At 43.1% G+C, this 26,449-nt stretch overlaps 6 protein-coding genes across 6 annotated transcripts; 3 read left to right on the forward strand and 3 right to left on the reverse strand.

Moving 5' to 3' along the window:
- Window positions 1–51: 51 nt before the first annotated feature.
- On the reverse strand, window positions 52–7,113 carry BCR41DRAFT_364743 (hypothetical protein). Its single transcript, XM_022026069.1, has 10 exons — window positions 6,663–7,113; window positions 6,290–6,511; window positions 5,951–5,985; window positions 5,418–5,693; window positions 5,189–5,319; window positions 4,895–5,102; window positions 1,046–4,765; window positions 842–948; window positions 551–743; window positions 52–403 (listed from the first exon to the last, which is right to left on the reverse strand). The coding sequence occupies exons 1-10, from the start codon at window positions 6,718–6,720 to the stop codon at window positions 275–277; spliced, it is 5,079 nt and encodes a 1,692-aa protein (XP_021875537.1). The 5' UTR covers window positions 6,721–7,113; the 3' UTR covers window positions 52–274.
- A 1,062-nt stretch (window positions 7,114–8,175) lies between these two features.
- On the forward strand, window positions 8,176–9,719 carry BCR41DRAFT_426722 (hypothetical protein; the record flags this gene model as incomplete). The annotated part of the gene is made up of 5 exons (XM_022030767.1): window positions 8,176–8,295; window positions 8,585–8,685; window positions 8,851–9,082; window positions 9,239–9,338; window positions 9,487–9,719. Exons 1-5 carry the CDS (start codon window positions 8,197–8,199, stop codon window positions 9,717–9,719), a joined length of 765 nt encoding a protein of 254 aa, XP_021875538.1. The 5' UTR covers window positions 8,176–8,196.
- Window positions 9,720–11,899: 2,180 nt separating this feature from the next.
- On the forward strand, window positions 11,900–13,472 carry BCR41DRAFT_375725 (kinase-like domain-containing protein; the record flags this gene model as incomplete). Its single annotated transcript, XM_022026974.1, has 3 exons — window positions 11,900–12,313; window positions 12,465–13,305; window positions 13,399–13,472. 3 exons carry the CDS (start codon window positions 11,900–11,902, stop codon window positions 13,470–13,472), a joined length of 1,329 nt encoding a protein of 442 aa, XP_021875539.1.
- Window positions 13,473–16,203: 2,731 nt separating this feature from the next.
- BCR41DRAFT_364746 (hypothetical protein) lies at window positions 16,204–17,174 on the reverse strand. The gene has a single exon (XM_022026070.1). The coding sequence runs from the start codon at window positions 17,148–17,150 to the stop codon at window positions 16,329–16,331; it is 822 nt and encodes a 273-aa protein (XP_021875540.1). The 5' UTR covers window positions 17,151–17,174; the 3' UTR covers window positions 16,204–16,328.
- Window positions 17,175–17,234: 60 nt separating this feature from the next.
- Window positions 17,235–18,395, reverse strand: BCR41DRAFT_364747 (hypothetical protein). Its single transcript, XM_022026071.1, has one exon. The coding sequence runs from the start codon at window positions 18,312–18,314 to the stop codon at window positions 17,322–17,324; it is 993 nt and encodes a 330-aa protein (XP_021875541.1). The 5' UTR covers window positions 18,315–18,395; the 3' UTR covers window positions 17,235–17,321.
- A 116-nt stretch (window positions 18,396–18,511) lies between these two features.
- Window positions 18,512–26,404, forward strand: BCR41DRAFT_364748 (armadillo-type protein). The gene is made up of 12 exons (XM_022026072.1): window positions 18,512–18,933; window positions 19,070–19,257; window positions 19,362–19,488; window positions 19,584–19,663; window positions 19,755–20,277; window positions 20,384–20,575; window positions 20,673–21,110; window positions 21,215–21,692; window positions 21,786–22,097; window positions 22,175–25,143; window positions 25,246–25,623; window positions 25,741–26,404. The coding sequence occupies exons 1-12, from the start codon at window positions 18,859–18,861 to the stop codon at window positions 26,362–26,364; spliced, it is 6,384 nt and encodes a 2,127-aa protein (XP_021875542.1). The 5' UTR covers window positions 18,512–18,858; the 3' UTR covers window positions 26,365–26,404.
- The last annotated feature ends 45 nt before the right edge of the window (window positions 26,405–26,449 follow it).

Below are 26,449 nucleotides of genomic sequence, written 5' to 3' on the forward strand. Positions count from 1 at the left end.
ATTAACAACTCTACTTTTACAACCCGACAGAAAGGTGCCATCTAATGAAGAAAAAAGGCATGAATTTCACTTTATTGTGTATGGTATATAGACTATAGGGGGAACTAAAAGGAAAAGTACAACTATTCAAACAAAGATAAAAGGGTACATATCGATCAGAGATGGATGTTGATATTAAAAACAAACGACGCAACCTGGACGTTGACATTTTACAGGAATACGAGAAGAAGCATGGCATAAATTAATTTGCAATGAAACAAAAAAAGAAAGTTGATTAAGCCGGGACTCGTGAAAGATTAAAGAACTGATCGAGCTCTGTTAGCCATAAACGCATCTCTTCGCGAGATGATGCCTGCATGAGATACGAATTGTTGGCAGCGTATACCGAAAAGACATGCTGGCGCTATATAAAGTAGTAAATAGAAGAGTAATAGGTCATGGATACAATGCGTTAGTTCTCAGCATACTTCACATATTTCACCTATTTCCCTATTGGATTTTGTGAACACAAATATTTGTTTCCCGATGCTGACATAAAAAAAAGACTTACTTCAAGCATCTCCTCAAGATCCTGTTTGTAGTCTACAGTGACATCCTTTAGATTTACAACAGTAAGCTCTTCAGTCTCAGAGTCGTTGGCATAGACGTACATGTATGGCCTACGGATTACAAAGAATCGCTTCACCCATACATCATCCTTGTCTTCAGGGTAGCATAGATAGCCTTTCTTCGATACCTTTTCACTATATCATAAAAAATAAATATATAATAAAAAACTGAGATCATGCAACTGTACAGTACATCCTAAACGAAGTCAAACAGACAACAACACATTACTTACCACTTGGTAATAAACTTCGCTTCGGACTGGAAGCGTACTGAGCGTCTAGATACCTTCATACTCTCGCCGTCACCACTTTTCAAAGCACTGTCTTGCTTCTTCAATAACTATTGCAGTACGTTGAAATAGGGTTAGGACATGTATTGATGCCAGATTGACTAACCACAAAAAAAAAAAAAAAAAAAACACTACATGGAGATGTACCTCTTCAAGAATAAGTGGTTTGCGAGACCAGAGTCGAACTATTCTTTCCAACAACTCACGAGACCGAACGTCTAAGTTTCCGTCTGCACCATTTACATTTGGCGTCAATGGTGTGTTGTTCTCACTGCCCTCGATCTTGACAGAAACACCGGTAGTACCTATTTCTTGAGGCGTTACTCCGTGGAGCTGCAACCACTGTCTAGTTTTCTCAACGCTCTCTATTTTGTTCATTAGGGCCACCTTATTCTTGTATTCATTGACAAGTGATACTCCCCGCGGCTTCCACCCTCCTAAAAGCTCTTCGCCTCGGACATATTCTCCTGTAAAGCTCATTCGCCAAACATCAGATGACCGCTTCTTTAAGATAGGCTTCAGAGTAAGTAAGAAAAGACCACTCATTCTTGACAGGATATTAGTAGACGTCAATATTGACGTCAACCTATAGAGTGTACGATTCTCGCGCTCTTGTATTTGAACTGCAATATCCATTTGGAAATGAATGGCCTCTGCACACCGTTCGGCTACGACTGTCCAGGCAACGGTCATCATCACACGTGAATTAGATGTAGTAACCCGATTCAGACAAAGCGCGTCGTGAAGTGTACTGTCCCAAGAAGCTTGGACAACAAGCTCGCTGGTTCCATTCTTTGGATATTCAACTTTCTGGCCAGGGATAATTTTAAGCGATATATCATCTCCTGGCGATGACTCAACAAGGTGGCCCTTATTGTCAACCAATCGAACTCTGCCTACTGAAATATTTGAGACACTACTCCAAAGAAATTGTTTTCCAGATGTATGGGTCAACTTCAGGATGATACGACGTTGTAAACCCTGTCGAAGTTGAAATGCACCAGGGTCCAATGGTGAATTAGACAGAACCATAACAGGTGTATGCCTTCCGTCAGCAGCAGGCTCACAGATCTGAACAAAAGCTAAAACATCATGATGCTCCTCTAATGATTGCTTATCCTCTGAACGGCGTTCGGAAATCACACTGATGGAGTTAAGGCTGTCGAACGATGATCGCTTGTTACCATGTCCACACTTCTGCTGTTCCTGTAGCTGTAGAAACTGTTGGCCGATCTGCTCTTGCTCAATATCCCACCTCTCCGAAGCTTCTAATGTCGCCTTTTTGGCTTCACCAAAGACCTCGAAGTGTAAGCTTCCGTTCCTCAAGACATCTAATATAGGCTCCGTCACAACAATGGATAACGATTGTGCGTATCCAAAGAATATGGGCTTGTCTCCAAAGCCATTCGCCGTATCAGTTGCGTAGACTTTGTCACTTGTCGAATTTGGTACAACGCCGCCAAAATTAGAGAGTCTAAATTGAGCATGAACCTGGGTATATTGTTGCTCCGAAAGTCCTTCAATAGCGAGAATAGAGATCTCAAATAAGAGTTTGTCTCCAATGCCCACGGCAGCTGGTGAGACTCCATCCACTTTGCCACTACCAATGTAAGATCGCTCACGACTGTGAGCACGACTAGTACTGCGGCTGTGCGCTAATTTGGTAAGTCTTGTAGGTGAGTTGGGCACTGATAGCGTAGGAGAAAGCCCAGAACGGACTTTGGGATCACTCAAATTGAGAGGCGTGAGCCCTACCCGACATCGGCCGGCAACCTTTCCTGTATTTCTGCAAATGATAGGAACAATGCTCTCCATAAACTGCATCTTAATCAGACTCTTCAAAGTAATTGAAGCACTTCCAATAAACGTGAACCGTGGCGCAGGCGTATCATAAAAGGGGTCCTCCAGATTATACTGCTTCTTATATTGTAACTTTTCGTTGAGGTTGTAAAGACTACGCATCCGTGGTAGCCTCAAACTAAGCTTGTCGAGTGACCAGAGATAAACAGATTGATGTTTGCTATCGATGACTTTGACACCAATGCAAGGTCTTTTCAGGCCGGAGAGCAATGTTTCTTCATCATTATTGTTAGACTGAGGCGAATCGAAGGGCTTCTCCCAGAATGATGTTGGGTTTGCCAATTGGCCAGCCTCAATGACCGTAAACTGGTACATCACGTTTTTTTTAAGTTCACGACTGATAATATTGGCCTCTTTGACGAGACCCCCATTAGCAAGAATTGTTTCCGCCATCTGCATGCTTCGCTGCTCTTTCCAATGCCCAAGCGTTTTGCGAATAAGCTTGAGCTCATAATCCGAGCAGTTCCCTTTCAGTTGAGACTCGTCCAACTGCTGACTTGAAGTGCTTGCCAAAGACATACGTTTCATTTTGTCCTCGTATTGCTCCCGCTGCTGCTCAAGCTTTTTCATGAGATTTTCCTCAGCCTGACGCAAACGCTCTTCCATCAAGGCCTTCTTTGCAAGTAGTTCATCTGATTTGGCCTCCGCAGCTGATAAGTTTTGGATCTTAGCTTCATATTCTTGCTTCTGCTGATTCAACAACTGCATTTCCTCTTGAGCGAGGCGTAGCTTCTCCTTTAACGCCCAAGCTGATGTTTCCAAGGATGGAATCGGACTTTCCCGTCCGTCTTCGCCCATTCCTCCTTCTCCATGCCAGCGCCCATTGAATGATATCCGTGAAGATCTTGACTCTAGATCGTCATCAATATGAGACCCCGCGCGGCTTTCCGACCTCACGCTCTTACGCATGTATCGGATCTTGGCAATGTTGTCAAATAGTACCTCCAAATCCTGATCCTTGAGTTGATTGATGCTGGATTCGGATAACATGTGCGCTTGAATGACTGCCTCCTTGCGTGCATAATTATAATCGAAAAGCTCTGACTGAAATGAACCTGATGACAATGGAGAGTCTGGCCGATCTTCAGGACGATCGTCCTCCATTCCATTTGAGAGATTGCCGTGTGTTCTCACAGTCGGGGACGAAACCATGCTCGAGCCAGGTGTCTGGTTTTGCATTGATTCTCGCTCGCGACGAGCTTCTTCAGGATGGTTGAATCTAAAGACTTGATTGTTATCGAGGATGACGCGATATCCTGATCGAAGCTTCTTTGGCTTTGTGATTCTTAAACCATTGACCATTGTCATGGACGACTTTCCGGGATGGAGCGTCACACTGGAGCTATTATTTTCAAAATGACAATGATTATCTTGTATATTTGTCCCTGAGAGCCTAATATCCGCTGGCACAGAAGAATCGAGACGACCAACTATGGTGATCCCTGGCTTGAGCTGATAGACAAGACACTCGGACATTAAAGGATCCTCACTTAGATTCACTAGATGTGGCATTTTCTTGGGAGTATGAACTCCAATATGACCCTTTTCAACTGAGATACCGAGCTCTTCTAGAGTCCTTTCGCGTTCTTGTTGGATTTCCTGGGTCTTCCTCAATTTCTCCTCCCAGGTCTCGTTCAATTCAGCCATGATCTTCTCTGAAGCTTGTACTTCATCTTGCAGCTGTTCCTTTGAGAGAGTCCTAGTATTCCCATGAAGATCGACAATAGTGACCAATGAGTTGGGTGACTTAAGGTCCCCACCGGCATGGCTAGGATCATAAATACTGAGTTTAGACCGCAAGTCCAACAGCTCCTCCTTCAGCTCGCGAATAAGTTTGGCGTTCGGGTCCTCATTCACGACAGCCTTGTTCTTGATACGTTTGGCTTGGTCAGCATAGCGAAGAGTGCTCAAAGTTTCTTCGTAGTTAATATCAGCTGGCGATAAGGCCGCAATAATAGTCGTCTTTGAATTTCCTCCCAAACAATCTTTTAGAAGCCAAGTAAGGACCTATAGTAATTAAGGAGGATCAGCATGTTTAGCCAGTCAAAAACAAGATATAGCAATAATAACGCAATGATATAAGAATACAAAGGATAAAATAAAATAAATAACTATAATAATAATAAAAGCCCCTACCGAGTCACGATAAGGGATAAAAACTTCGCTTGGTTTCTTTGGTCCTTTTTTGGCAGTAGTAATAGTGGCACCACTGGATGCATCTGCAAGAGCTGAGATGACTTTACCAAGCGTTGTCAGCGATTTGTTGATGTTGGCACCTTCCTTCAATCGTGCGCCCGTGGCTCCCGTCGAGTTTGCTCTCTCACTTCCAGCAAGATCCACCAAGCTAATTGACACGTCAAATAATATACTATTCAGATATCTGGTACCTCTTATATGGCGTAATGAAGTGAAGCAGAAACTCCAACCTACCAAATCCTTGATACTTTCTCGGTGTCAAGTCTAGTCTCAGCGTCATGTTTTTTTTGGGTGAGTAGTACTGTGAAGACAGCATGCGATCGACTAGATGCTTCATTCATATTGGTGGCAGCCACTGTTCGAGCCTAGAAGAAATCATTCGAAGAAAAAGTTAAGCCATATAATCCAATCCATTCCGGTTTAATGGCTCGGCTAGGTCCCACCAGATTGAGCTATATCCTACCTTGTTCCCTTCGTCCATTAGATTTGCTATATCCTGGTATGATGTAACCATTAGCTTGGATAGATCCTCGACATATGGTCCCAAGGATGGATGCTCGCGCACCCTAAGATGACCTTTATTTTTAGGATTTAGCAGGTCCCTCACACGCTCACAATAAATTTCCATATAAGAGACTTCAACGCGATAGCTGAGTGATGGATCTGTGTTCATTTCTATCCGCCGGAAGAGTTCGTGGCAAGAAAGAGGTATAATTCCGCGTTCTTCACCATATCCCATCTATTTGATCGTTGCAAAGATTGTGTGAGTATCTTGTTTTACGAGGCAATTTGTCCTTTTTTACACATCCTTAATTAGCGAACGAGGGGCCATTCATGGCTCTGCCACATAGAGAAGCACATGGCTTTTCCTCGTGATTTATAGATGACCAAATGAAGTGACAAAGAATAATTATTAAAGATCTCATCTCTTTGGAGACATCTGTTAACAACTATATCCCGACATTGTTTGTGATCCATGCGCAAATCTATACCCACCATTGAATATGACTTGCCACTGCCAGTTTGTCCATCTAAACAAGATATTAAAAATATTAGACGGGAAAGATAGATTTGTGAGCGTGCAGCTGGTATAACACATGCGGATGGCAAAATACCAAGAGCCAGTAATCGCATGAAAAGAAAAAAAAAAAAAAAAAAAAAAAAAAATACACGCAGGCTAATTTTCCGTAGGCGCAAAAGGAGTCAGCACACCGCTCTCAACTCCCATCTCTATCTCATAAATCTGGGAAGGCAAGTTGGACGGACATGTTCTGATCGAAAAAGAAACCACATGTCGTAATAGATACTTAAATAAACATGATATTGATCACTTACAAGCTACAATGCATGTATTATATCCACTGAAAGCATGATTTAACAGCTCCACACCCAAGTCCTCGTAGATACGCTGTTGCCCCGCATAACTGGGGTCGCTCTTATCATAAGACCAGTATGAGTGATCGAACGAAAAAGACTTCAAGTTTCCATCCTCTGGCCGTCGGATCGTGGTCATGTTACCATCCATTTGGATAATGCATTCTGACTGCTTCGCGATTTCTAGTGTTTATCATATTTATCCAAAAAAAAAAAAAAAAAAAAAAAAAAAGTCAGGAACCGGTGGGCGGAGCAGAAAGGAAGCGAGTACTATTTGTCAGAATAACAACATCTATACAAGGGTATTGCCAATTGCTGATCAAAGATCACTTACCTCGGCTGTTAAGTGGTCGACATCGCACTGCGACCTTGATGTTGCCTCCCTTGCTCATGACTGATTCTATTAGCTGAATTATAAGGTCTGAATGAGCTATGGGCTGGGATCAAATACGATGGCAGGCTGGAGAAGGTGAGGTTTTGAAACGCTCGAACAAGACGCCTCACACTCTAGTTCCTTGGGTGTTGTTGAGGGCGATGCCTGCTTCTGCTGTAGCGTTGTAGATATCGGGCAGGTCTAATTGAATATTTCCAAGCGACAAGGCGAATAAATATAGAAATAAGAATAATAATAAAAAAGGAGCAACGTCGCAGAGTCAAGCTGGTGGATGAAAAATGTAAGAGGAAGGCATGAATGTGTCAATTTTAATTGTTGGAACAATCCTGCTAGGAAATCGGGACAAGTGATGGGAAGAATGACAGGAGGAAGAAAAGGTTATGAAATGCTATTAGTTTCCCCATGGTCTGAGTGTATGCAGTGATGACACGCCATTCCTCACTTTGGGAATGAGAACCTGTGCAACTGACCACACACAGATTTCCGTTTGATTGTCCCATTTTTATCAAAAGAAAGCTGGCTCACCTCGCTTTTTGGCACTGCAAGGAAGGAATGAGGAGGAATGGCACACAGCACAGCCGGATGAAATTGAAAAATGAATGAAATGAATGTAGCGGTTGAAAAAAAAAAAAAAAAAAGAAATTGATCTCCTGCTTTTCTTTCTCGCTCTCTCGGGAGGTCAGGTCAAGCTTGACAGTGAAAGCTCTTTTTTGTTTTTTTGCCAGTGTGAATGTGGCATGGATAGTCGATGTACTTACCATGATCGTCTAGAGCCAGTGCGCGTCATTTTCCTTTCTGTCCTTCCATCTCTCTGCCAAAAGGGGCGAGTCTGAGATTGTGAGTAGGGGTAAAAAAGGGGCTTGCATTTTCCTCGTGGTCGATAGCATGTTGTCATCATGGTTGCCTTTACGGCCAATGACCAACTCAAAAGCGAATCTTGAACAAAGTGGATTTTTTTTTTTTTTTTGGATCCGAGTTGGGCGCTCTTACCCAATGAGTGCTGTAACCTTACTTTAATCATTTCATTTAAATAACAAAACAAGGGTCATAGTCTGGTGCTACACTATTGGCATGATATTTCCTGCTCTACATCGTGAATGCTCTCTCCGCATTTCATTCCATCTTGCTGTGTTTCTTCATGGCTGCTTTAAAATGTATTGAACAACATTATCCAACCCAGTTCTTGTACCCGCCCTATGCAAACCATTGCTCTTATCCTTACGCACATGTTTCTGTCCCGGAGCAAAGCATATTGGCATATATGCAAGAACGGCTCCAGAACTATAGGTCTTTCATCGCGCTAGCCTATGCTATCAACGAAACCTCTAAAAGCCCTTTAGCACTTTGTCCATTTGCCCATCAATGCTCCGCAGCAGACCAGAAGACAAACTTTAAATCAAAGCCATAAAAAGAGAGCCTTCGTAGCAGACATTGTGCAAGCAACACCTCATCACCTCACAAATCCTACAAAGATATGAGCATGAGACAGATGTTTCTTACAAGTGACAAAGCCAGAGCCAAGATGAAGGCTGTGAACGTGCAACAACCGCCTTTAGGTATAGGCAAAGCTGTGGTAAGCCCTCAATTGAGTTGGGATAGGTCTATATACACAAAGACGATGAATTACTTGCTTCGGATTCGTCCGTACTAGCATCTAACTCCAGTTTAAGCAGTAAGACTAGCATATGCACAAGCAGGAAGCCTATCAAGCACTGGCCGTCTCGGGGCCCTCTTGGAAATTGAATTGCAGAAGACTGTAATGAGCTTCTGATCATTAATAACTCAATGCTATGTCGCAGGAAGGGAAGAAGCTTCTCACCATGATCAGTACGGTGATGGCATGTCCAATTTGGTGAACACAGATATCAAACGAGGATGTCACAAACGTGGCCAACTCGACATACCCAAGTGAACTGTTTAGTTCACAAATTCAGGCTTGGTCAGGAACCAACCAAGCAATGAAGTACTTAATATTTTAGAGGCTATGAAAATAAAGAGATAAAGTCTGAAGAGCTACACAGGACTGTTGTTGCTTTGCAAAGTTGGTAATTGACCATGCCGGGAACGGCGCGAATTGCTCTTACTAATCCTACAATCAGCCTAGAAAAAACTGTGCTGATACCATAAGATTTACAGGGGCGACATTAGAAGCGCTATTATTGGACCAAGATGCAGAACTAGCTTCAAAGAACAGTAGCAACATTATTAGTAGTATAATTGCTAGTGGTGGTATCAAGACGGTGGAGGAGGCTACCCTAAAAGGACTCCACACGGCATATCGTCATCTCTTGCTTGTCCCGATGGTCTTTGCTGGTACAAAATATGAGCTTATCATCATTGGTGAAGTATCAATGTTAAACGTAAACGAAGTCAAAGACGCTTCACGTTTTACGAGAAGCGATACGTTAAAATATGGGTGCGTTCTTTAATTTTTGAATGGTAGATGCGAATTTCTGTCTTTGACGTCTAACATGGGAAAATGGGTGTTATAAAACATTTGCTACAAATGCAAGTAGGAGGGCGTTAAGAGAACTAATAAGCATGAAAACGGTAATGAGGGAGAGGACGCTGATGAGGGTAAGGGTGGCGGTGTTTCAGGATCGCTAGGCAGCTCAGGTTACACGCAATTGCAGCAAAATAGGTCAGCGGTATTCAGGACAGAAAGAGGAAAGCCGGCAAGTCAAGGATGCCCTTCATTTAGTTTCAAAAAAAAGAGGACTATTGATTTTGGCACACCTATGCTTCTTGCGGCAATGTGCACCAGATACTGTCAATTTTGAGTCGTCCAAGGATCAATTCAAGGAGGAACATGGCCACAGCCTCGGTTCAAAGTATGAAGAGGAAAGCCGTATTCAGCTGCATTCAGCTGAGGGGCACCATATGTGGCGGGATGCTCTCGATACCCAACAGAAGGCGCCAGGGATGGGACTACATTGCCAATTTCTGGGCATCCAAGGATTTAACGACATAGTCATCTCAGATATAGATTTTTTGTAACTATTATAGTTATCATATCGCAGACATAACGGATCCTCTGAGATCCATCATACCGATAAGCATATCAATTGCGGGGTCAGCACGGCTGCTGGGAGTACACAAGCGTAGATGGGAGTGAAGATTGCGAAAGGAGTATGTCCAATGTTATCCTCAAAGCTGGGTCAATATGGCTCAACGTCCACGTTGTTGTGCTTATTGCGTCGGCTATTTTCATCTTCTACTCTACCGGTAGTATTATCAACACCAATTAACAGGCACAAGCTTAGTCTGATTCAAGATATGAGTGTCAGTTCAGTGATTGATATAACTGAAATCCTGGATTTTTTTTTTTTTAGAAATCAGCAATGCACTGAGGAAGTCGAACAAATATATAACGACACGCTCACGAGATTTCATTCAGATTTTCCCCTTGTGCATTGCTTTCAACAGTCAACTATGCATGTGCAGTTTCACGAGCCCCCAAGTCAATTTTTTTAATATGTCCAGGATGTGGGCTCAGTGAGAGAAAGATTTCAAAATATCATGGAACCAATCAATGTCCGCGTTGCACAAAGATCGTGGTACGGAGCAAAAATAAAGTTTAAGAATTATGTCATTGCCGCTCTGTTCAATTATAGTCTAAATAGTGACATTGTTCTGTATAAATGAGAATTACAGTAAAACAAAGTGCTCGCCAGATCCCTGAGTAACAAGGTTCTCGATCAGATCGATCCAATTATTGTTCTCACACAAAATTAAGCTAGGCTTCATCAAAGGCATAAAACATGTAAATCCGTTCGAATAAGAAGAGGACTTTTTTTCTTTTTTCTTTGGAAAAAAGTTGTTTCAAGCTTGTTTGTTTGTTTATCACGGACTAAAAAAAAAAAAGCTCGTGCACTATTCGCATGTTGCTTCTGCTCAAAAGTTGACTCGGTACTGCATCTCTAGGCTCTTCACTTTATAAAGGTGACAGGAAATAATCATTTCCTTTTTTTAATCACCTATAGGTGGATAAAAAAGGAAATGGTTATTTCCTGCCACCTTATAAGTGAAAAGCCTACTGCATCTCTAGCTGCCAGATTCTGCACTCCTAAATCGAAATGCAAACAGGAGAGCAAGGGATGGGGTTTCTTCGTCTAGATCTGACTTAACGATCAATTAGATATTTTTCCACGGCCATTTTGAACAGAAATGGGGTCATTTGTTAGTCCAGAGCCAGGCTCAAACTCTTCCTTTTCTCCTTTTTTCGACACTAGTTGTTGATGTTTTTATGCATAAGCAGTAGGCTATAGTTTGACGTTGTTTTTATTTATTTATTTCTGGTACTGAAGGAAAGGGGACGATGAAAAGGGAAGCAAAGAATTATAATGAGTAGACACATCATTGGCAAGTGAAGCAAATGGTTAGACTCTAAAGAAACTAAGCCGAGATTTGTGCCGATTATCACGGGCATGAACAAGGCATCTAAAAAAAAAAAAGTTATTTGTTCAACATATAAAAGAAAGGTTTAGTCAGAAAGTAAAGTAAAATTATTCGGAAGGACTTGAATTCCCTAACTGCGATTGGACACAATTAGCCTGATCTGGGATTCCCCATATGGCTGCAATATTTCTTCCATCTCCTGGTGCCCGCTCTTTTCTTCTCTCTTTTCTCTCTATTATTCGTTTCTCTCCTTCGCACCACTCCTTTGTTTTATCATTTTTTTCTTCTTCTTCCCTTACTGTTCCCTCGATTCTGCTCGTAATCATTCTTCCTCCCTCTTCTTTTTGCTGTTCTCATTTCAAAAGGACAACAATAACTACAAGCAATAGCAATAGCAATTACTGGTAGGTCACCAATGAATTAGAAAAAAAAAAAGAGAGAGAGAGAGAGAGAAAGAGAGAGAATGTCTTTGCACATTTCCATTTCCCAATCTTTTATTACTGTCACAAACCTTTGCACAGCATCAGACTGTCCTCTGTAGTCACAACTTTATAGACGCGTGTTTATTTTTTTTATGTCACTTTTGAGTTTACAGTCTTGTGAATGTTTATTCCCCATGTGTTTATCCTACTTCTTATCACGACTATGAACCTGAAATGTCGTATTCTAGTCAATCCAACTGTAATCCAACTAAACCTACCCTATTTATCTCTTTTCAATGGAAAGCTGATAACAGGCATACTTTCTGACAACGAAGAGACCATTCTAAGACCATTATCATGGGCAACCCTCTCTCCAAATGCTGTGCGCAGGACACGACACTTCCCAAAAAGACTGGGGATGCTCCTATGAACGCCTCTAATCAATCACTGATTAGTGACAGTCGAGTCGAACCAGCAGCCCCAGTAGCAACCAAGGAAAACAACCAGTCTCCAAACTTCTTTCAAAGGATTTCAAGACAGTTTTCTGTCGGTCAAAAGAGCCAATCGATTGAGCAAGGACTCCAAAACTTCCCATACCCTTTAACCGAGGAAGAGAAGCAAGTTCTGCTTCGTAATGAAATCCCAGCGACCGAGATCAAGAAATTATCCATTGGTGTAGATGCCGGTGGTATGGGTATCATTCACGTAGCTGAATGGAAGGGTCAGAAGGTCGCGATTAAGGAGGCTTCTGCTCACGTTATCTCAAAAGAGGTAATTTTCTCAAGGCTAGCTTGATCTCGATTGATTTCGCTTGTTTCACAAGTTGCTCTATGGAAAGAGGCCCTTTTTTCAAGGAAAAGAAAATTATTTAAATGATAGCTGATTGGTCTTTCTAACTGTTTTCTCTTTTTGTTTGAGTTAGGTCGAGATATACAGTCGCATGAAGGGGTGTGACAGCGTGGTTGCGTTTTATGGGGTAACTTTTCCAGCTGGCTTGGACAAGATGTGTATTGTGACAAAGTATGCTGACAAAGGATCACTCACGTGGCATCTCAAGGTTGAGTACCATAAACTCACTTGGGATGATAAACTCCGCCTTGGGGCTCAGATCACCAAAGGTATTGCCCGTCTTCATGAAGAAGGTGTTTACCACCGTGATCTTCATGGAGGCAACATCTTGATCGATGATCAAGGCAATGCCATGCTGACCGACTTCGGAGCTAGTACAATTATGGAAGAGCGTGTAGTCAGGAACATCAAAGAGTATTCTTTGGAGGAGGTGCCTGTTGGAGAAGGTCGTTCCAAATTCATTAGTAAAAAGATTACTGGACTTGATGCCCATCAGAGCGGCGAAGATAGAAAGACTAACGGCAAAGGCGAGGACGCAGACGATGATCCTTTGATTGGTGTCATGGCCTACATTGCCCCCGAACGATTCCGCAACCCAAAATATTTTGATGCAAAATGTGATATCTATTCTCTTGGTGTTCTGCTCTGGGAGCTAACATCTGGTCACTCTGCTTTTGCAAAGGTCCCACAGGATGTTCATTTGGCTGTTGCCATCATGAATGGAAAGCGTGAGCTGCCAGTTGAAGGCACACCTACAGAGTACATGGCACTGTATGAGAAGTGCTGGCAGTCTGACCCAGCTAAACGCCCTACAACGAATGAGATCTTGGAGACTCTCGCCAAGGTTCGCGCCAGTATGACACCTGAACAACTGGCCGTCACACGCAAGCGCAGCAATGTTCAATATGAGTCTGGTGAGTAATAAAACGAAGAGTAAGCAGGATCAGGACCTAACGATGCATTTTTCTTCATCTAACCTCCAAAAACTTCTTCTCATATTCACTTAGTCGAAGTTTATGAAGAGTCCGTAAGCATTCCTCGTCCAACTTCCGATGTCCAACAGTACTTTATCTCAGAGTAAAAAAAAAACCTTTTTGTTATATTTATTCAATTTGGTGGTAGATTAAAGACAAAGAAAAAAATAAAATAAAAAAAAAATTAAAAATAAAAATAAAATAAAAAATAAAAAGAGAGAAAAAAAATACGACCTAAAGACAGTTTGCTGTAGCCATGGATGTCATGTCTAATTGGAAATCGGGACTCCTACTTCTTGGTATAAGCGCCTCTGGGCGACATTTACTAAAAATGAATGATCTTGCAACTGCAGATTCATCCGTTTTCGAATAACAATAATAATAATAATAAAAAAGAGTTTCAGCGTCTATTAAAGCAGGTAGTTGGTTATACATTTGTCTGCTAAAATCTTTCCAACGTGGTAGAGCACATGAATGTCCGCACCATGCTAAATTGACCTCAGCTCTGTCAGGCTTAGGAACCAAAAGATGCTTTTATTAAAAAAGCATGTACGGAACAGAGCCAAAATTGCATGCACTGTTCAGCAAGTGCTACCCGGAACCTTGTTTCTTGTATCATGTGTTTGTCTGTTAGCAACCCTTGCATAGAGAGCCGGCCGAAACCACGCAATTCACGGGGAGCAAGGTATAGAGCATTTGGTAATTTAAGCCGTCTTAGTTCAGCCATGTATTCGTCCTTAATGTCCATACCGAGGAAGGTTAGGTTTGGTAGCCTTGTCAATGTTTGGACTTGACGAAGGAATACACCCTGTAGAAATCATGGTGCTTTGGTTGCTTACGGATGCTATTGAGTGCAAGTTTAAGCAACTCCAGGAAATCGGATGGTGATTGGGAAGTATGTACTCGGTCCAAGTCCAAGTGTTCAGCTTTTTTGCACAGTTGAAATAAATAATCGCAGTTTCCCCTATCATCTTCAGTCAAAGAACTGAGATTGATGCACTTCAATGGTGCGCTCTAAGTCTTATCGTGTTTTTACATCTGAAGCCCTGCATTTGCGGAGCCATGGGACTTAGTAGGAATTGAAAGTCTGATCACGGCACCTGAGTCTCTAAAGACTGTGGTGATGCAAGATGCCTGTAAAGTGTGGGAGCGTAGTTGGGAAAATAAGAGACCTGGCGTACAATGCTCTTTTTATGACAATGTTTGGTGGCAAAAATTTTACGGATTGATTGATTGGTGAACTAAAACATCCTCTTTTTTTTTTTTTTTTTTTTTTTTTCAGCGTGGCATGTAGTGCTCGTTTTATATTTTACTAATAGTGGTAATGGCATTGACAGGCAACGAAGCGAAAACTAGTTAGTACCGTTTATATTATAGATGTCACGCCCATGCTTATTATGGTGTTAGGATCTAGCGTCAGAGCATTCAGGTGGATGTAGCATTCTTGAGGTGTGAACCTTTGAATAGTCATCAGGAGTGGAATATCCCACTATGAAGGGTTTTCGAGAAATGGCATCCTCCGCATCCAACACATCAGCCTCCGAAGGCAACCATATCCTTATGGTAGTAAGGAAAGATTGTCAGGGTAATACTCTTGGATTACTCTCTATGGGCTACGAAGGAAAGAATGCTACATAGATCGCTCTTAATGCGAGCTCGATACAAATGGCATAAAACATCTTAAATAGGCTTGAAAGATTTTGGTGATAGAGACATCGAACTGTGCTATCAGTCGCTTTTGAAGTATCAACGAATGGGATTGATATATAACGAAATGGAAAACAAATGAAAAATTGAGTTGTGTGTTGCTCAAGAAAGTAAAAGTGAGGATTCCTACCCCTTGCTTTCCAATATTACTTCAACCGACCTGACAGAGAAAAATTTTTATTCATTAACCATTAATCCAATAATACACGAAAGACGTGACCAAGCCATTCGCCATCTATCTAGCCTCTGCTAGTCCCATCTTTCGATGCCAATTGAGATAAATCTCTAATCTTTTAGAGTCTTCCAGATTCATCGGTTGATCTAGACCAGCCTCAAATCTCTTGTTCAGGATCCTCTCCTGCTATGGTTCTCTGGCAAAAGCAATACACCAAAATGCAATTCAAGCTGTGCGGCACCATTACTATAAATGGAGTCGTAATGATTCTATTAGCATATGACGCGCGCCTGAGAAGGAACGCAGGAGGAAGCCTGCCGAGGACAAAGGAGGAAGCCTGCCGAGGACAAAGGAGATGTAGGTCGCATCGCTGGCCAGGCAGAGGAGCTACAGCAGGATCTAGAGCTGGACAAGGATTCCACTGGGAGAGCTGTCAAGAAGAATGAAGGAGAGGAACTAACGGAAGAAGGATACAGGAACATCAATTGAGAAATGCATTCTAATATACTAGAATGTGTTGAGGTTAAGTTTGATAAATTAGAAGTGTCTTCCTCCTGCGATGAGACTATAACCGGTTGGTTGTGACCCTGGTCTAATCAACGCATCAACTCATTCAAGCTTAAATCCTCGTGCACCCTGTAACCGATGCATAGTCAAGATTATTTCGCACTTCCTCGGCCTTCCACGCCGATGATGCTAACATCTCTCAAGGCGGAAGATGCGGAGCGAGATAATCAGAATTGAAAGCTCAATGCCCAGCTCAATAATGAAGCTGTAGGCGCCTTCTTTAAATGGCCTCATGCATCCCTGGAAGGAAGTGGGCCAGAGACCAGTCTGGGCGCATTGAGACGCACCAAGAAACGGTGCATTAGGATTACTTGACTTAGGATCCCTTCTCAAGTGTGAAGAATGGAAGTTGAGCCGTACAGTATATTACAGAGAAAAGAAAGGTTGATGACGTTTTTTATTGGAGACTTTGTAATGAAAATGGTTCGAGTAGATATCTCTTGCTCAAGGTGCCTCCATGGTTCTCAAAGCCAGTTCATGATATTTCTAAAAAATGTCGTATTAAAATAAATACCTAAGGCGCATAAGATGGTGGCAACTGTAATGTTTCTGGATCTGGAAACCTATTTTGGGTATCTTCTGATTGTAGTCGTCTTGCTACAGCTTCTGCTAGTCTTTCAGGTGGGTTGGTTGCATCTACAATCTGAGGCTGGTTTCGTGATCTTTCACTCGTGTACTCTGGTGGTTGATCATTTACATCGGTTCTTTGATTTGTCAATTCAATTCTTTCTGGTGAGGAGAGATTGTCTGTCAGAGACAAATCTGGTTGATACAACGCTGCTGCCCGTACTTCCTCATCTGCATTTTGAAATCTAGGCTCCTGATCTCTCATTTGTCGAATGGCTAACCTACTCTCGACAATAAGTAAGACAGCCCAAGCTATCTCAGAGCTGCTGACTCCATACTGGACCCAACATCTTGATTGCGTGTTTGTAAAAAACGGGTCATTGCATCCATTGTGGTCGACCGAGACTTTTATGAGTTGATCAATTCCATAGAATAGTCCCACGATTGTGAATGATAGAATGACAACATTTCTGAAAAACCAGGATGAGTGCCAGCCATTATTAGCATCACTAGTATTCGGGTTATAGCGTGAATAAAGGAGATAAACTGCACCAATGAGTGGAATTAAATTGATAGTGAGTTGTGGAGAATCTTTAAAATATTCCACGGTAGCAAGAAGGGGTGTTTCTTGTTCTTTTTGCCCCGGAGGCCATGTTCTGTCCGCATCTAGTTTCCTGCTAACCGCGATAGCAATGAGGCAGGAAAGAGTCAAGAGCGCAACCAATGCCCGAATAGGAGTCAGGGCCAAATAGCAAGACCTTGGTTTCATTTAGATGTGTTATGTGTTTTATGCACAAAGAAAAGATGTATTGACAGTGAAAATGAAGCGCGATGGCCCATTTTCAATCTTTCAGTAGAATGTTGAGAGCAATTTTGTTCGCGTCACGCTTGTCAAACGTTTATATACAGAATACAATATATTGGGTTGTAAGGATATCGGTTATGGTGCGTAAATTGGTGGTTCAGACGTTGGTAATGATACAGAAGATACCTCTGTCGATGTTGATACTAGAGAAAACAATGGCACACTTGCTGAAGGAATTTCCTGAGATTCTGATTCTGAAACAAAGTTAGATGAATGCTCTGGTGGTGAGTAAACGGGAGCCTCTACAGGAGCTGAGGCGGCACCGCTCGGCTCTGAAAGGCTTAGATTTCTCTGTTGCGCAGAACGACCGAGAGTAGTGTTCAGGATTGCATGGTCAACGTCAGGAAGATTCGAAAGATCGACGATGGTCGCTGTCTGTGTGGGGGGTCTTCTCTGGTATCTTGGTAATTCTTCGAGTTCGACTCTTTCTATAACAGTGGTTTGGCTTTGGGAACTTTCATTTCTCGACTGAAGAATATCCGCATTGTGGTTTTCATCATTTGCTGATGCCTGCGCTGCTTGAGTAGATATGAGCGATAGTCTCGGCTGATAGACGTGGATTAGTTGCGATGCCCTGACATCTCCTGAATCCATTACTAGATTGGGATCCTCGTCTGAATTTGCTCGTGTTGCACTAATGCTACTGTTGCATAAGGGAGGTTTATTGCTACTGAAGACGACTGCTACCAATATGAACTGGGCAATCAAAAGTAGGACAATAGATATATTGAAGCCCTCGACAATTAGAAGCATAGCCAGATTTGGACTCCCCAGTGCCAATTGAAAACCTCTGGCCGTCAAGAAGATATATGTGCCCGCCAAGAAGAGAGATAAGAACGGTTTTTTAATTCGGAAGTAGCAATAGAATGAAGTGTAGAGATTGAAGAGAGTCTGCGGGAGAAGTAAATAGAAAATGTCGCTCGAGTGCATTTCGAACCGATTAACACCACGATCGGAATTGAGCTCAAGGAGATGGCAGCAGTGACCAGCTGCATTCGGCGCAAGTGTCCAGAAGTTGCTTGCCACATGGTGAAATATTAATCGAAAGAGTGAAGGTTCTTTTGACATTACACATTTGCCATGTTATATACATGCCAAAGCAACTTTGGTTTCTCTGGTAAACTGACAAAAGTTCTATCGACTCAAAGTTCTATCGACTCAAAAAGCTATCGGCAAAGAATGCACCGCAACGAAGAAAGTCACGAGCCTCCAGATTTGAAGGTGCTCACACAACGGCTCATTCTCTCCTGCACCTTTAAGTTTCTAATCTGTCCATTCCACCTGAGCAGCTAGATGGACGCTATTGACTTCTTTTATTTTTATCACCTCCATTCACATTCATTAAGGCCAACGACATTGACATTGCTGTTTCATATACACTTACATAATTACTGACATCCATTCACTCGCTCACTTTTGTCTGATTTGCCTACTTTTATCTTATTGTCGCTCACACAAAGCACGCGAACAAGTCCAAGTTTGCCTTCCCCTCCCATCCTTCCCACCTTCCTCCCTTTTTTTATCATTATTAAATCCTTATACATATCTGTACAAAAACAAATATATCTCTTTTCCTTTTGGTATTTGTGCACACTACGTACTATCCTTTGCGATGGATGAATTTGGAGGTGGCGGTTCTGAAGAAAACTTTAACGCGATCCCGCTCCAGGAGAGATTGGAACACAAGGTGCAAAATCTAATAATTCGTTTGGGCATCACTTCATGTCGTTTAGTGTACGGTTACAATCTCATAATAACTTGCATCATAATGTTGTCCATACGTTTGATCACTTTTTTTTTGTAATTCTGTTTGCATTTCATAGAATTGGAAAGCGCGTGTGTCTGCATATGAAGAGCTTGCAAAGCTTTTCCGAACCAGCATCGAAGACTCTGACTTCCGCCGGTACGAAGGGTCACTGAAGAAGATCGCACTTGATTCCAACGCAGTCGCTCAGGAATCCGGATTGACAACCCTGATTCAATTTGTAGAGAATGCTCCCGATCCTAATAGGTTAGGGTTTATTTATTTTTTATTTTTTTTTTTTTGGTTTTCACCCTCTTTATCTGTCTCACTCTTTCTATTCTATTTTCTTTAACCCTATTTCTGTACCCAAGGACGAAGAGTATCGTAGTGCCTGCAGTTGTTGAAAAATGTCTGTCATCTACGAGAGCAGGAACGAAAGCAAAAGCCTTGGAGCTTATTCTATTATATGTTGAGGTTGATACCCCAGATCCTGTGATTGTAAGTTTTTATTATTATTTCATTAGTAGACCTCGCGCTGGGCGTATCAGCATGTTTCTCACATATTTATTTCTTCCCATTGTTCCCGACAACAGGAGGATGTAATACCAGGGCTGGAAGCCAAACTACCAAAGCTAGTAGCTACAACAACAAATACGCTTGCTGCAATTGTTCGGTAGGATGGACGGAAGAGTCTGAAGAAGATATTAGTCCTCTACCGCAATGATATGGATACTAACCTTAAAGTTCTCATTGCATTGGATTAGGACCTTTGGAATTAAGAATATCAATGTCAAACCTCTTCTTAAAAAGCTACCATCATTATTTGCCCATTCCGACAAGAACGTTCGTGCAGAAGCCAATGCCTTGACGATAGAGCTGTATCGATGGCTGAGAAAGGCAATTATGCCATCGCTAGAAGATCTAAAACCAGTGCAACAAAAGGAGCTGACAGAGGCATTTGAAAAATTGCCGGATGAAAAACCTACTCCATTAAAGTACCTCCGCTCACAACAAGAGGAGATGGCAACAGCAGCAGCAGCAGACGCTGACGGTGATGGCGATGGGGCTGAAGGTCAGGATGAGGATGAGGAAATGGAGGAAGTGGATGCATTTGATCTTATTGACCCAGTTGACGTGAATGCCAAAATGGAGAAAAACTTTTATGAGCTTCTTGCATCTAAAAAATGGCAGGAGAGGAAAGAGGCTCTGGACGGTCTTTTGAACCATTGCAAATCACCTAAAATTCTTGACACCAACTACTCAGAACTAGTTGGAGCACTTGGGAAGGTTTGTTTGCTCTTCTTCTCTTCTTTTCGCATAGCATCTATCACTGGCATTTCATGATAGCCTAATTTGAGAACAAAACTGATTCTTTTCTTGTTCTAAAATATAGCGTATGGCGGATACCAATATTAACATTGTCATTGTGGCAGCAAATTGCCTTGAAGGTCTAGCTCAAGGGCTACGCGACAACTTCAACAGATACAAATCCTCAGTAGCAGGACTCATCATGGATCGACTGAAAGAGCGCAAAGTCACCGTTGTAGAGGCTTTAACTGGTGCACTAAATGCTATGTACAGCACGGTAAGCACTATTGCATGAAATAGGTTGAAAGAGGATATGGACACGGAAAATGGACTAGTATCTTACACATGCGCTGTTATATTGAGACTCATAACAGGCGCCATATTCTGAATTGCTGGAAGACTCTGCAGCAAATGTAGCTCACAAGAATCCGCAAATTCGAGCAGAAGTTATAAAACTTCAAGTTCATCGTTTAAAGGAAATCAAAATCGCACCATCTAAGCAGGAAATTAAAACGGCATGTGAAATGCTTGTTAAGGCATTTGACGACGGAGATGCTACAGTCCGTGAAGCGACTGCTGAAGCGCTTGGTACGCTTATGAAATGCTGCGGCGAAAAACCACTCTTGGCATACATAGAAAATCTGGATACTGTCAAGACTGGGAAAGTTAAGGAATATTGTGATAAAGCTGTAGTCAAGGCCAAAGCAGCCCCGGCAGCCCCACCCAAGGCGGCCCCACCAAAAGCGGCAGCCAAACCCGCAGCCAAACCCGCAGCCAAACCCGCAGCTTCAGCTGCCAAACCTGCGGCAACGGTAGGCCTTGATGAACATGACTCTTGTACTGGTTTTGTAAGTGTAGTAGACAGTATCTGATATTTTGCTCTATTATGCAAACTACGGCTTGTTTATACAATTAGAAACCCGCGGCAAAGGTGGAAACTCCTGCAAAAAAGCCTATAGCTAAACCACCAGCATTGTCTTCAGCTAAAAAACCTGTAGCCAAAACAACTCCAGCTACGGCTTCAGCTGCAAGCACGGCAGCAAAGAAGGCAGCACCTGCAGCGGGTGGAGCTAAAAAGGATGATGAGCCTATACGATATAAATTTTCGAATGAAACAGCAGAAGAGCAGGCAGCTGAATTCCTGACGCCGGAGTTAATTGCAGAGTTTGGTGACTCTAGTTGGAAGGTGCGTTTGGAAGCTATGGAAAAACTATATGAGCTTGTGGATAGCAGCACTGACTTTGAGGCGGAGCTAATCACACGCGTTTTGGCTAAAAAACCTGGGTGGAAGGAAAGCAACTTCCAGGTTACGACCAAACTCTATGGTATCCTTCAGCTCCAAGCACAAAAACTACCGACTTTTTCCAAAGCATGTGCTGCCTTGAGCATCCCAGGTATATTTTTTCTCTGCATTTATCATCCGATCGGCATTTGCCTACTCTCTAGGTTTTCATATATTAACCTTTCAAGCGATTAATTCATATTAGCTATGATTGATAAGATGGGCGATATTAAACTCAAGAAGGCAGCAGGTGACTGCTTAGCTTCATACGCTGAAGCGCTCTCACTTCAATTCGTCCTTAGTCAATCGTACGATCCTCTGAAGAAACTGAAAGCACCGAAAGCCCTTGCGGATTCATTGCTATGGATTAATCAGCAACTGGAAGACTTTGGCATTGGTGGGGTACAGATTCGTGAGATGATTGACTTTTTAAAAATAACACTTGGAAGTGCCAATGCAGCTGTACGCACTAATGCTGTCGCTGTCCTTGGAACGCTCCGTCGTTTTGTCGGGCCAGGTATGGTATATCTAATTGTCACCGCCTTTCGTTCTCAGGTGTAAACTCTTATTCTAAAAATAATACTTCGATCATAGGGATTCGAACATTTGTTGAGGACTGCAATTCAGCACTATTGGCTACTATTGATGCAGAGTTTGCAAAGGTCGCAGACATGGAGCCGCCTCAAATCACCAAGGGAGTTGCTGAAGAGAGCACAGGTAGCGCTGCAGTGGAGGAGCTTTTCCCTAAAGTTGATATCGGGGGCCAGTTTACATCTGCTTTGTTAGAAGAATGTGGCGATGCGAATTGGAAAGTGCGTAAAGAAGGCCTGGAAAAGGTCGCTGCTATTATAGATGCCAACAAACGGATCAAGCCTAATTTAGGTGGACTTCCAGGGGCATTGAAGCTTCGGCTTGCAGACAGCAATAAGAATCTGCAGATTCTTACGATGGAGATTTGTGCTAATGTCGCCAATGCTATGGGCAAGCCGTTTGAAAAGTATGCAAGGATCCTGTGCTCAAATGTTGCCAGTTGTCTCACTGATCAAAAGGAAAACGTTCGAAACGCATCTATTGCTGCTTTGGAAGCATTTGCTACGCAAGGTGGATTGGACTGTCTCGTGTCATCCTTGGCAGTCTCATTGGTCACTAATTCGCCAACTTTACGTAAAGATTTACTGGCCTGGCTCACAACCTTTTGCAATGGTGCCAAGGAGCGTGATACGGCATTGCCAGACCTTTCGCCGCTCGCACCTCCCGTCTTGCAGTGCTTACAAGATCGTAGCCCCGATGTTCGTAAGGCAGGTCAGGCATTCTTACCCATTTTAGTAGCCAACGTTGGATATGACGCTGTCGTTTCAAAGTGTAGTGATTTGAAAGGTGCTGCAAAATCTGCTATTATGCCCATGCTTGAAGCAGCCAAACCTGCTCCCCCACCTCGTCCTCCATCAGTAGAAGGCACTAAACCAGTCGAAAGAGGGGCATTAAGTTCGCTCCCTAGCTTATCCAAACCAAGCGCAAAAGCTGGTGTTCGCGCCAATGCATCCGCTCTTCCTGGTGCTCCTTCAAAGATTGCTGCTCGACCAACTGCGAGCGCTCTCCCAACACCGCAAGGCCCTCCTCGTGAGCAACAGACTTCACCTATTCCAGCTCTTCCATCGCTTTCTTCGCATCCAGGACAAGGACAAGGATCGGGACTTGCTGCACCAAAATCTCGGTTGACAATGTCTAAGAAGCCAGGTCAACCAATCCCTAGTCCCATGGAGCCCAGTATTCCAGGAGCTTCAGCACCACCTCGTGTGTCGCGCCAGCATGACTTGCAGCATGACACGCAGCAGGAGCATAACGACCTACCCTCATCTTACAACAGCAGCATTCAAATGCCTATGGGAATGTCCGCGCAACAGCGCTCCTTTGATTCGATGGAAGGTGTTGTCCCTACATCACAACCCTTAAACGGAATCAGACCATCTGGAGCTAATAGTATGGGAGGAATGGGAGGAATGGGAGGAATGGGAGGAATGGGGGGAATGGGAGGAATGGGAGGGATTTTGCCGATAAACAATAACCTCTCGCAGCAGTCATCATCGTCAATCCTTGCTCCACCAGCAGCGCAGATTAAACGTCTTTCGGTATCTGGTGGAGATATGAGAGGCGAGGCAGTAATGGACTACCTTGTCACCCAGATCATGAGTGATGATCCTAACCAGAGTATAGATGCTTTGAAGCAGTTAGAGAAAACACTTCATGGCCCCCTAGATGTCATCATTCCTCATGTCAACCAGCTGGTTAATGCTCATACTCTCCAGATTCGTCTAGCCTATACTAGACTTGAACAGCGTAGCACCCCGACTACCCGCGTATGTAAGCACCTCGTCAATTCTCTGGTCAGTATTTTCTCCAACAAGCAATTAGCAAGCAAGGTGCAATCAGATTACCTGTATAATTTGCTGCATGAACTGGCGAGTCGGCTGTTAGACAAGAATTTGGACAAAGTCGAGAGTGGTCAGCAATTGGCGAAGGCTTTGAATGTCACTATGGTGAAGGTCCTGGAGAATAGTAATCGCAATGCAACATTCAATGCATTACTTTTGATCCTGGTTCGCTGCGCTCAGCCACTCAGGAATATGGATCATGGGGATTCAGCCCACCAGGCCAAGTTTGGAGATCTTATCATGAAGTGCATCTGGAAGCTAACGAAAACAATCAAGGAATGTGTTGCTGCGGGCACATTGAAACCAAATGAATTATTGGCAGACATGAATGATTTCTTAGTCTCAATATCGCCGCCCGAGTGGAAGCGACGTGCTCAAGAAGGAGTCCCATTGGGTGACATGCCTCTAAGAACCGTCAAGACAGTACTAGTAGAATTATCCTCTGGTATGGGAGATGAAGTTTTTAATCACCTCGACCTGATCGAAGACCCAAGCAAATCAGCTATTCATCAGTATTTAGTCCACATGACTGGACCTAAGAAACGTCCTGTTACTCCGGCACAGAACCCTCCATTACAATCTGCTCCCAGCAATGGTGCCCGTGAACGGCTGTCGGTTATTGGTTCAATGACCAACCAAACCCTGCTCCATCAACAGCAACAACAGCAACAACAGCAACAACAGCAACAACAGTTGCAACATCAACAACAGTTGCAACATCAACAACATCAGCAACATCAGCAGCAGCAGCTACAGCAGCAACTGTCACAACCTCAGCTTCAGCCCCCACTAGGCCAGTTGCCATCATCACTGCAATTCCAGCAGTCGCCTCAGTTTCAACATTCCTCCACTTCGCCGAGAACCCCTCTGCAATCTACTTTTACATCCCAGTTGCAAGCGCCACATACTTCTACTTCTGTATTTGGATCTCCTCAACTTGAATTTAATAGTGCAGGCGCTAACTTTAACCGCTTGAGTATGGTCATGGGGCAGTCTCCAGTCCGAAGCCACAGCACCGGCGGTAGCGAAGGCAAGGGCGCAGATGACACGTCGGGTGCGTCTGAAACAGAAATGAATAGTCGACTGACTCAGATATTTACCAAGATTGGGACCAGAGAGGAGACAAAGCAGGTATGAATACTCTTCATAATATTGACCTGAACCGGCATTCAACTTATTGATTTTTTCTAATTTTTTTTTTTTTTTTTTTTTTTTTTGCTTATATTATGACAGGGTATTTCGGATTTGTACCAATTTCAAAAGATGTATCCCAATATGGAGTCTAAGGTGAATGCACAACTTGCCAAGACGGGGACTTTCTTCCAGAGTTATATTCGGAGAGGTCTAGCTAATTTGGAGGCAGAGGCAAATGCGGCCGCTACAGGTGGCTCTACACAAGCCTCAATCAGTACCCTAGGGATAGGCGGAGCAGGATCACCACTCGTCCGGGACCGTGAGGCAATGGAAGCAACCGCAAGAAAACGAGAAAGTATACTCTCGATGGTAGGCTCTGATAGTGAGACAAGTGCCGTAGGATCATCCTCTATCGATCCATCGGAGTCATACAAAGATCGTCTCGCTCGGCTTCAACAGATGTTTGGATATAAACTGGTAAGAAATGATGCCTGACTGTTAGCATTCAATAATCTCATAAATAAGTTTGAGTGTAAGATAGTCATATTAATTAACTTTGTACACGTACACTTATTCTCACTATCATCTTTAAAGCAGGATTCCAAGACGCCTTCTCCGGTTCATGACAGTCATGATCCGAATAGCAGATTGATGGAGGGCCGTAATAGTCCCAGTTTGGCAATGCGGCAGCAACAAGAGCTTGATTTTCAGCAGCATCAATTGCAACAACAACAAATCTTGGCGCAGCACAATCGTTCTCGCCCATCGTCTCTCTATCAGTCAACTCTCTCTAGCGCATCTGCTTCACCCACAGCTTCACAATTTAGCAGCTCAGTAAGTGGTATGCATTTGCCATATCAGGGGCAATATGCACCTCAACAAGATGGAGGTATCGGCAACAACATCTTGAACAACGGGTACCCTAATACAACAGGGAATAATGGCGTTGGAAGTGGAAGTGCTTTAGCTAATAGTATTTCGCCATCATCGTCAGCCCCTTCACTCCAAGCACTGCAAGAATCGATGGCGGCCAAGGAGCGTGCTCAAACGGTCGCATTAATGAAGGAACGGCTAGCGCGCATGAAAACACAGACATTGACATCGTCTCAATTGGCTTTACAGCAATTTCATCAGCAGCAACAGAATGCTGGGGGCGACCTTGGACGCGGGAATGGGACAGGATCAGGGGGTGGTAATGCTAGTGGACAATATTTTTAATAGTCGATTATTATAGTTGCATGCTGTAAAATAAACTTCATAGACTTGATCTGAATAAACCTTATTGCCAAATAGGCCATGACAC

This window comes from Lobosporangium transversale, assembly GCF_002105155.1.
Source record: "Lobosporangium transversale strain NRRL 3116 chromosome Unknown BCR41scaffold_76, whole genome shotgun sequence".
Lineage (NCBI taxonomy): Eukaryota > Fungi > Mortierellomycota > Mortierellomycetes > Mortierellales > Mortierellaceae > Lobosporangium > Lobosporangium transversale.

Coding starts and splice junctions, on each gene's coding strand:
- BCR41DRAFT_364743 (XM_022026069.1), bottom strand. CDS start 6,720: ATGAGCAAGGGAGGCAACATCAAGGTCGCAGTGCGATGTCGACCACTT. Junction 6,512..6,662: donor TCGACCACTTAACAGCCGAG/GTAAGTGATCTT, acceptor GATAAACACTAG/AAATCGCGAAGCAGTCAGAA. Junction 5,986..6,289: donor TAATACATGCATTGTAGCTT/GTAAGTGATCAA, acceptor TATCTTGTTTAG/ATGGACAAACTGGCAGTGGC.
- BCR41DRAFT_364746 (XM_022026070.1), bottom strand. CDS start 17,150: ATGAAACCAAGGTCTTGCTATTTGGCCCTGACTCCTATTCGGGCATTG.
- BCR41DRAFT_364747 (XM_022026071.1), bottom strand. CDS start 18,314: ATGTCAAAAGAACCTTCACTCTTTCGATTAATATTTCACCATGTGGCA.
- BCR41DRAFT_364748 (XM_022026072.1), top strand. CDS start 18,859: ATGGATGAATTTGGAGGTGGCGGTTCTGAAGAAAACTTTAACGCGATC. Junction 19,258..19,361: donor AATGCTCCCGATCCTAATAG/GTTAGGGTTTAT, acceptor TCTGTACCCAAG/GACGAAGAGTATCGTAGTGC. Junction 20,576..20,672: donor TAAATGCTATGTACAGCACG/GTAAGCACTATT, acceptor GACTCATAACAG/GCGCCATATTCTGAATTGCT.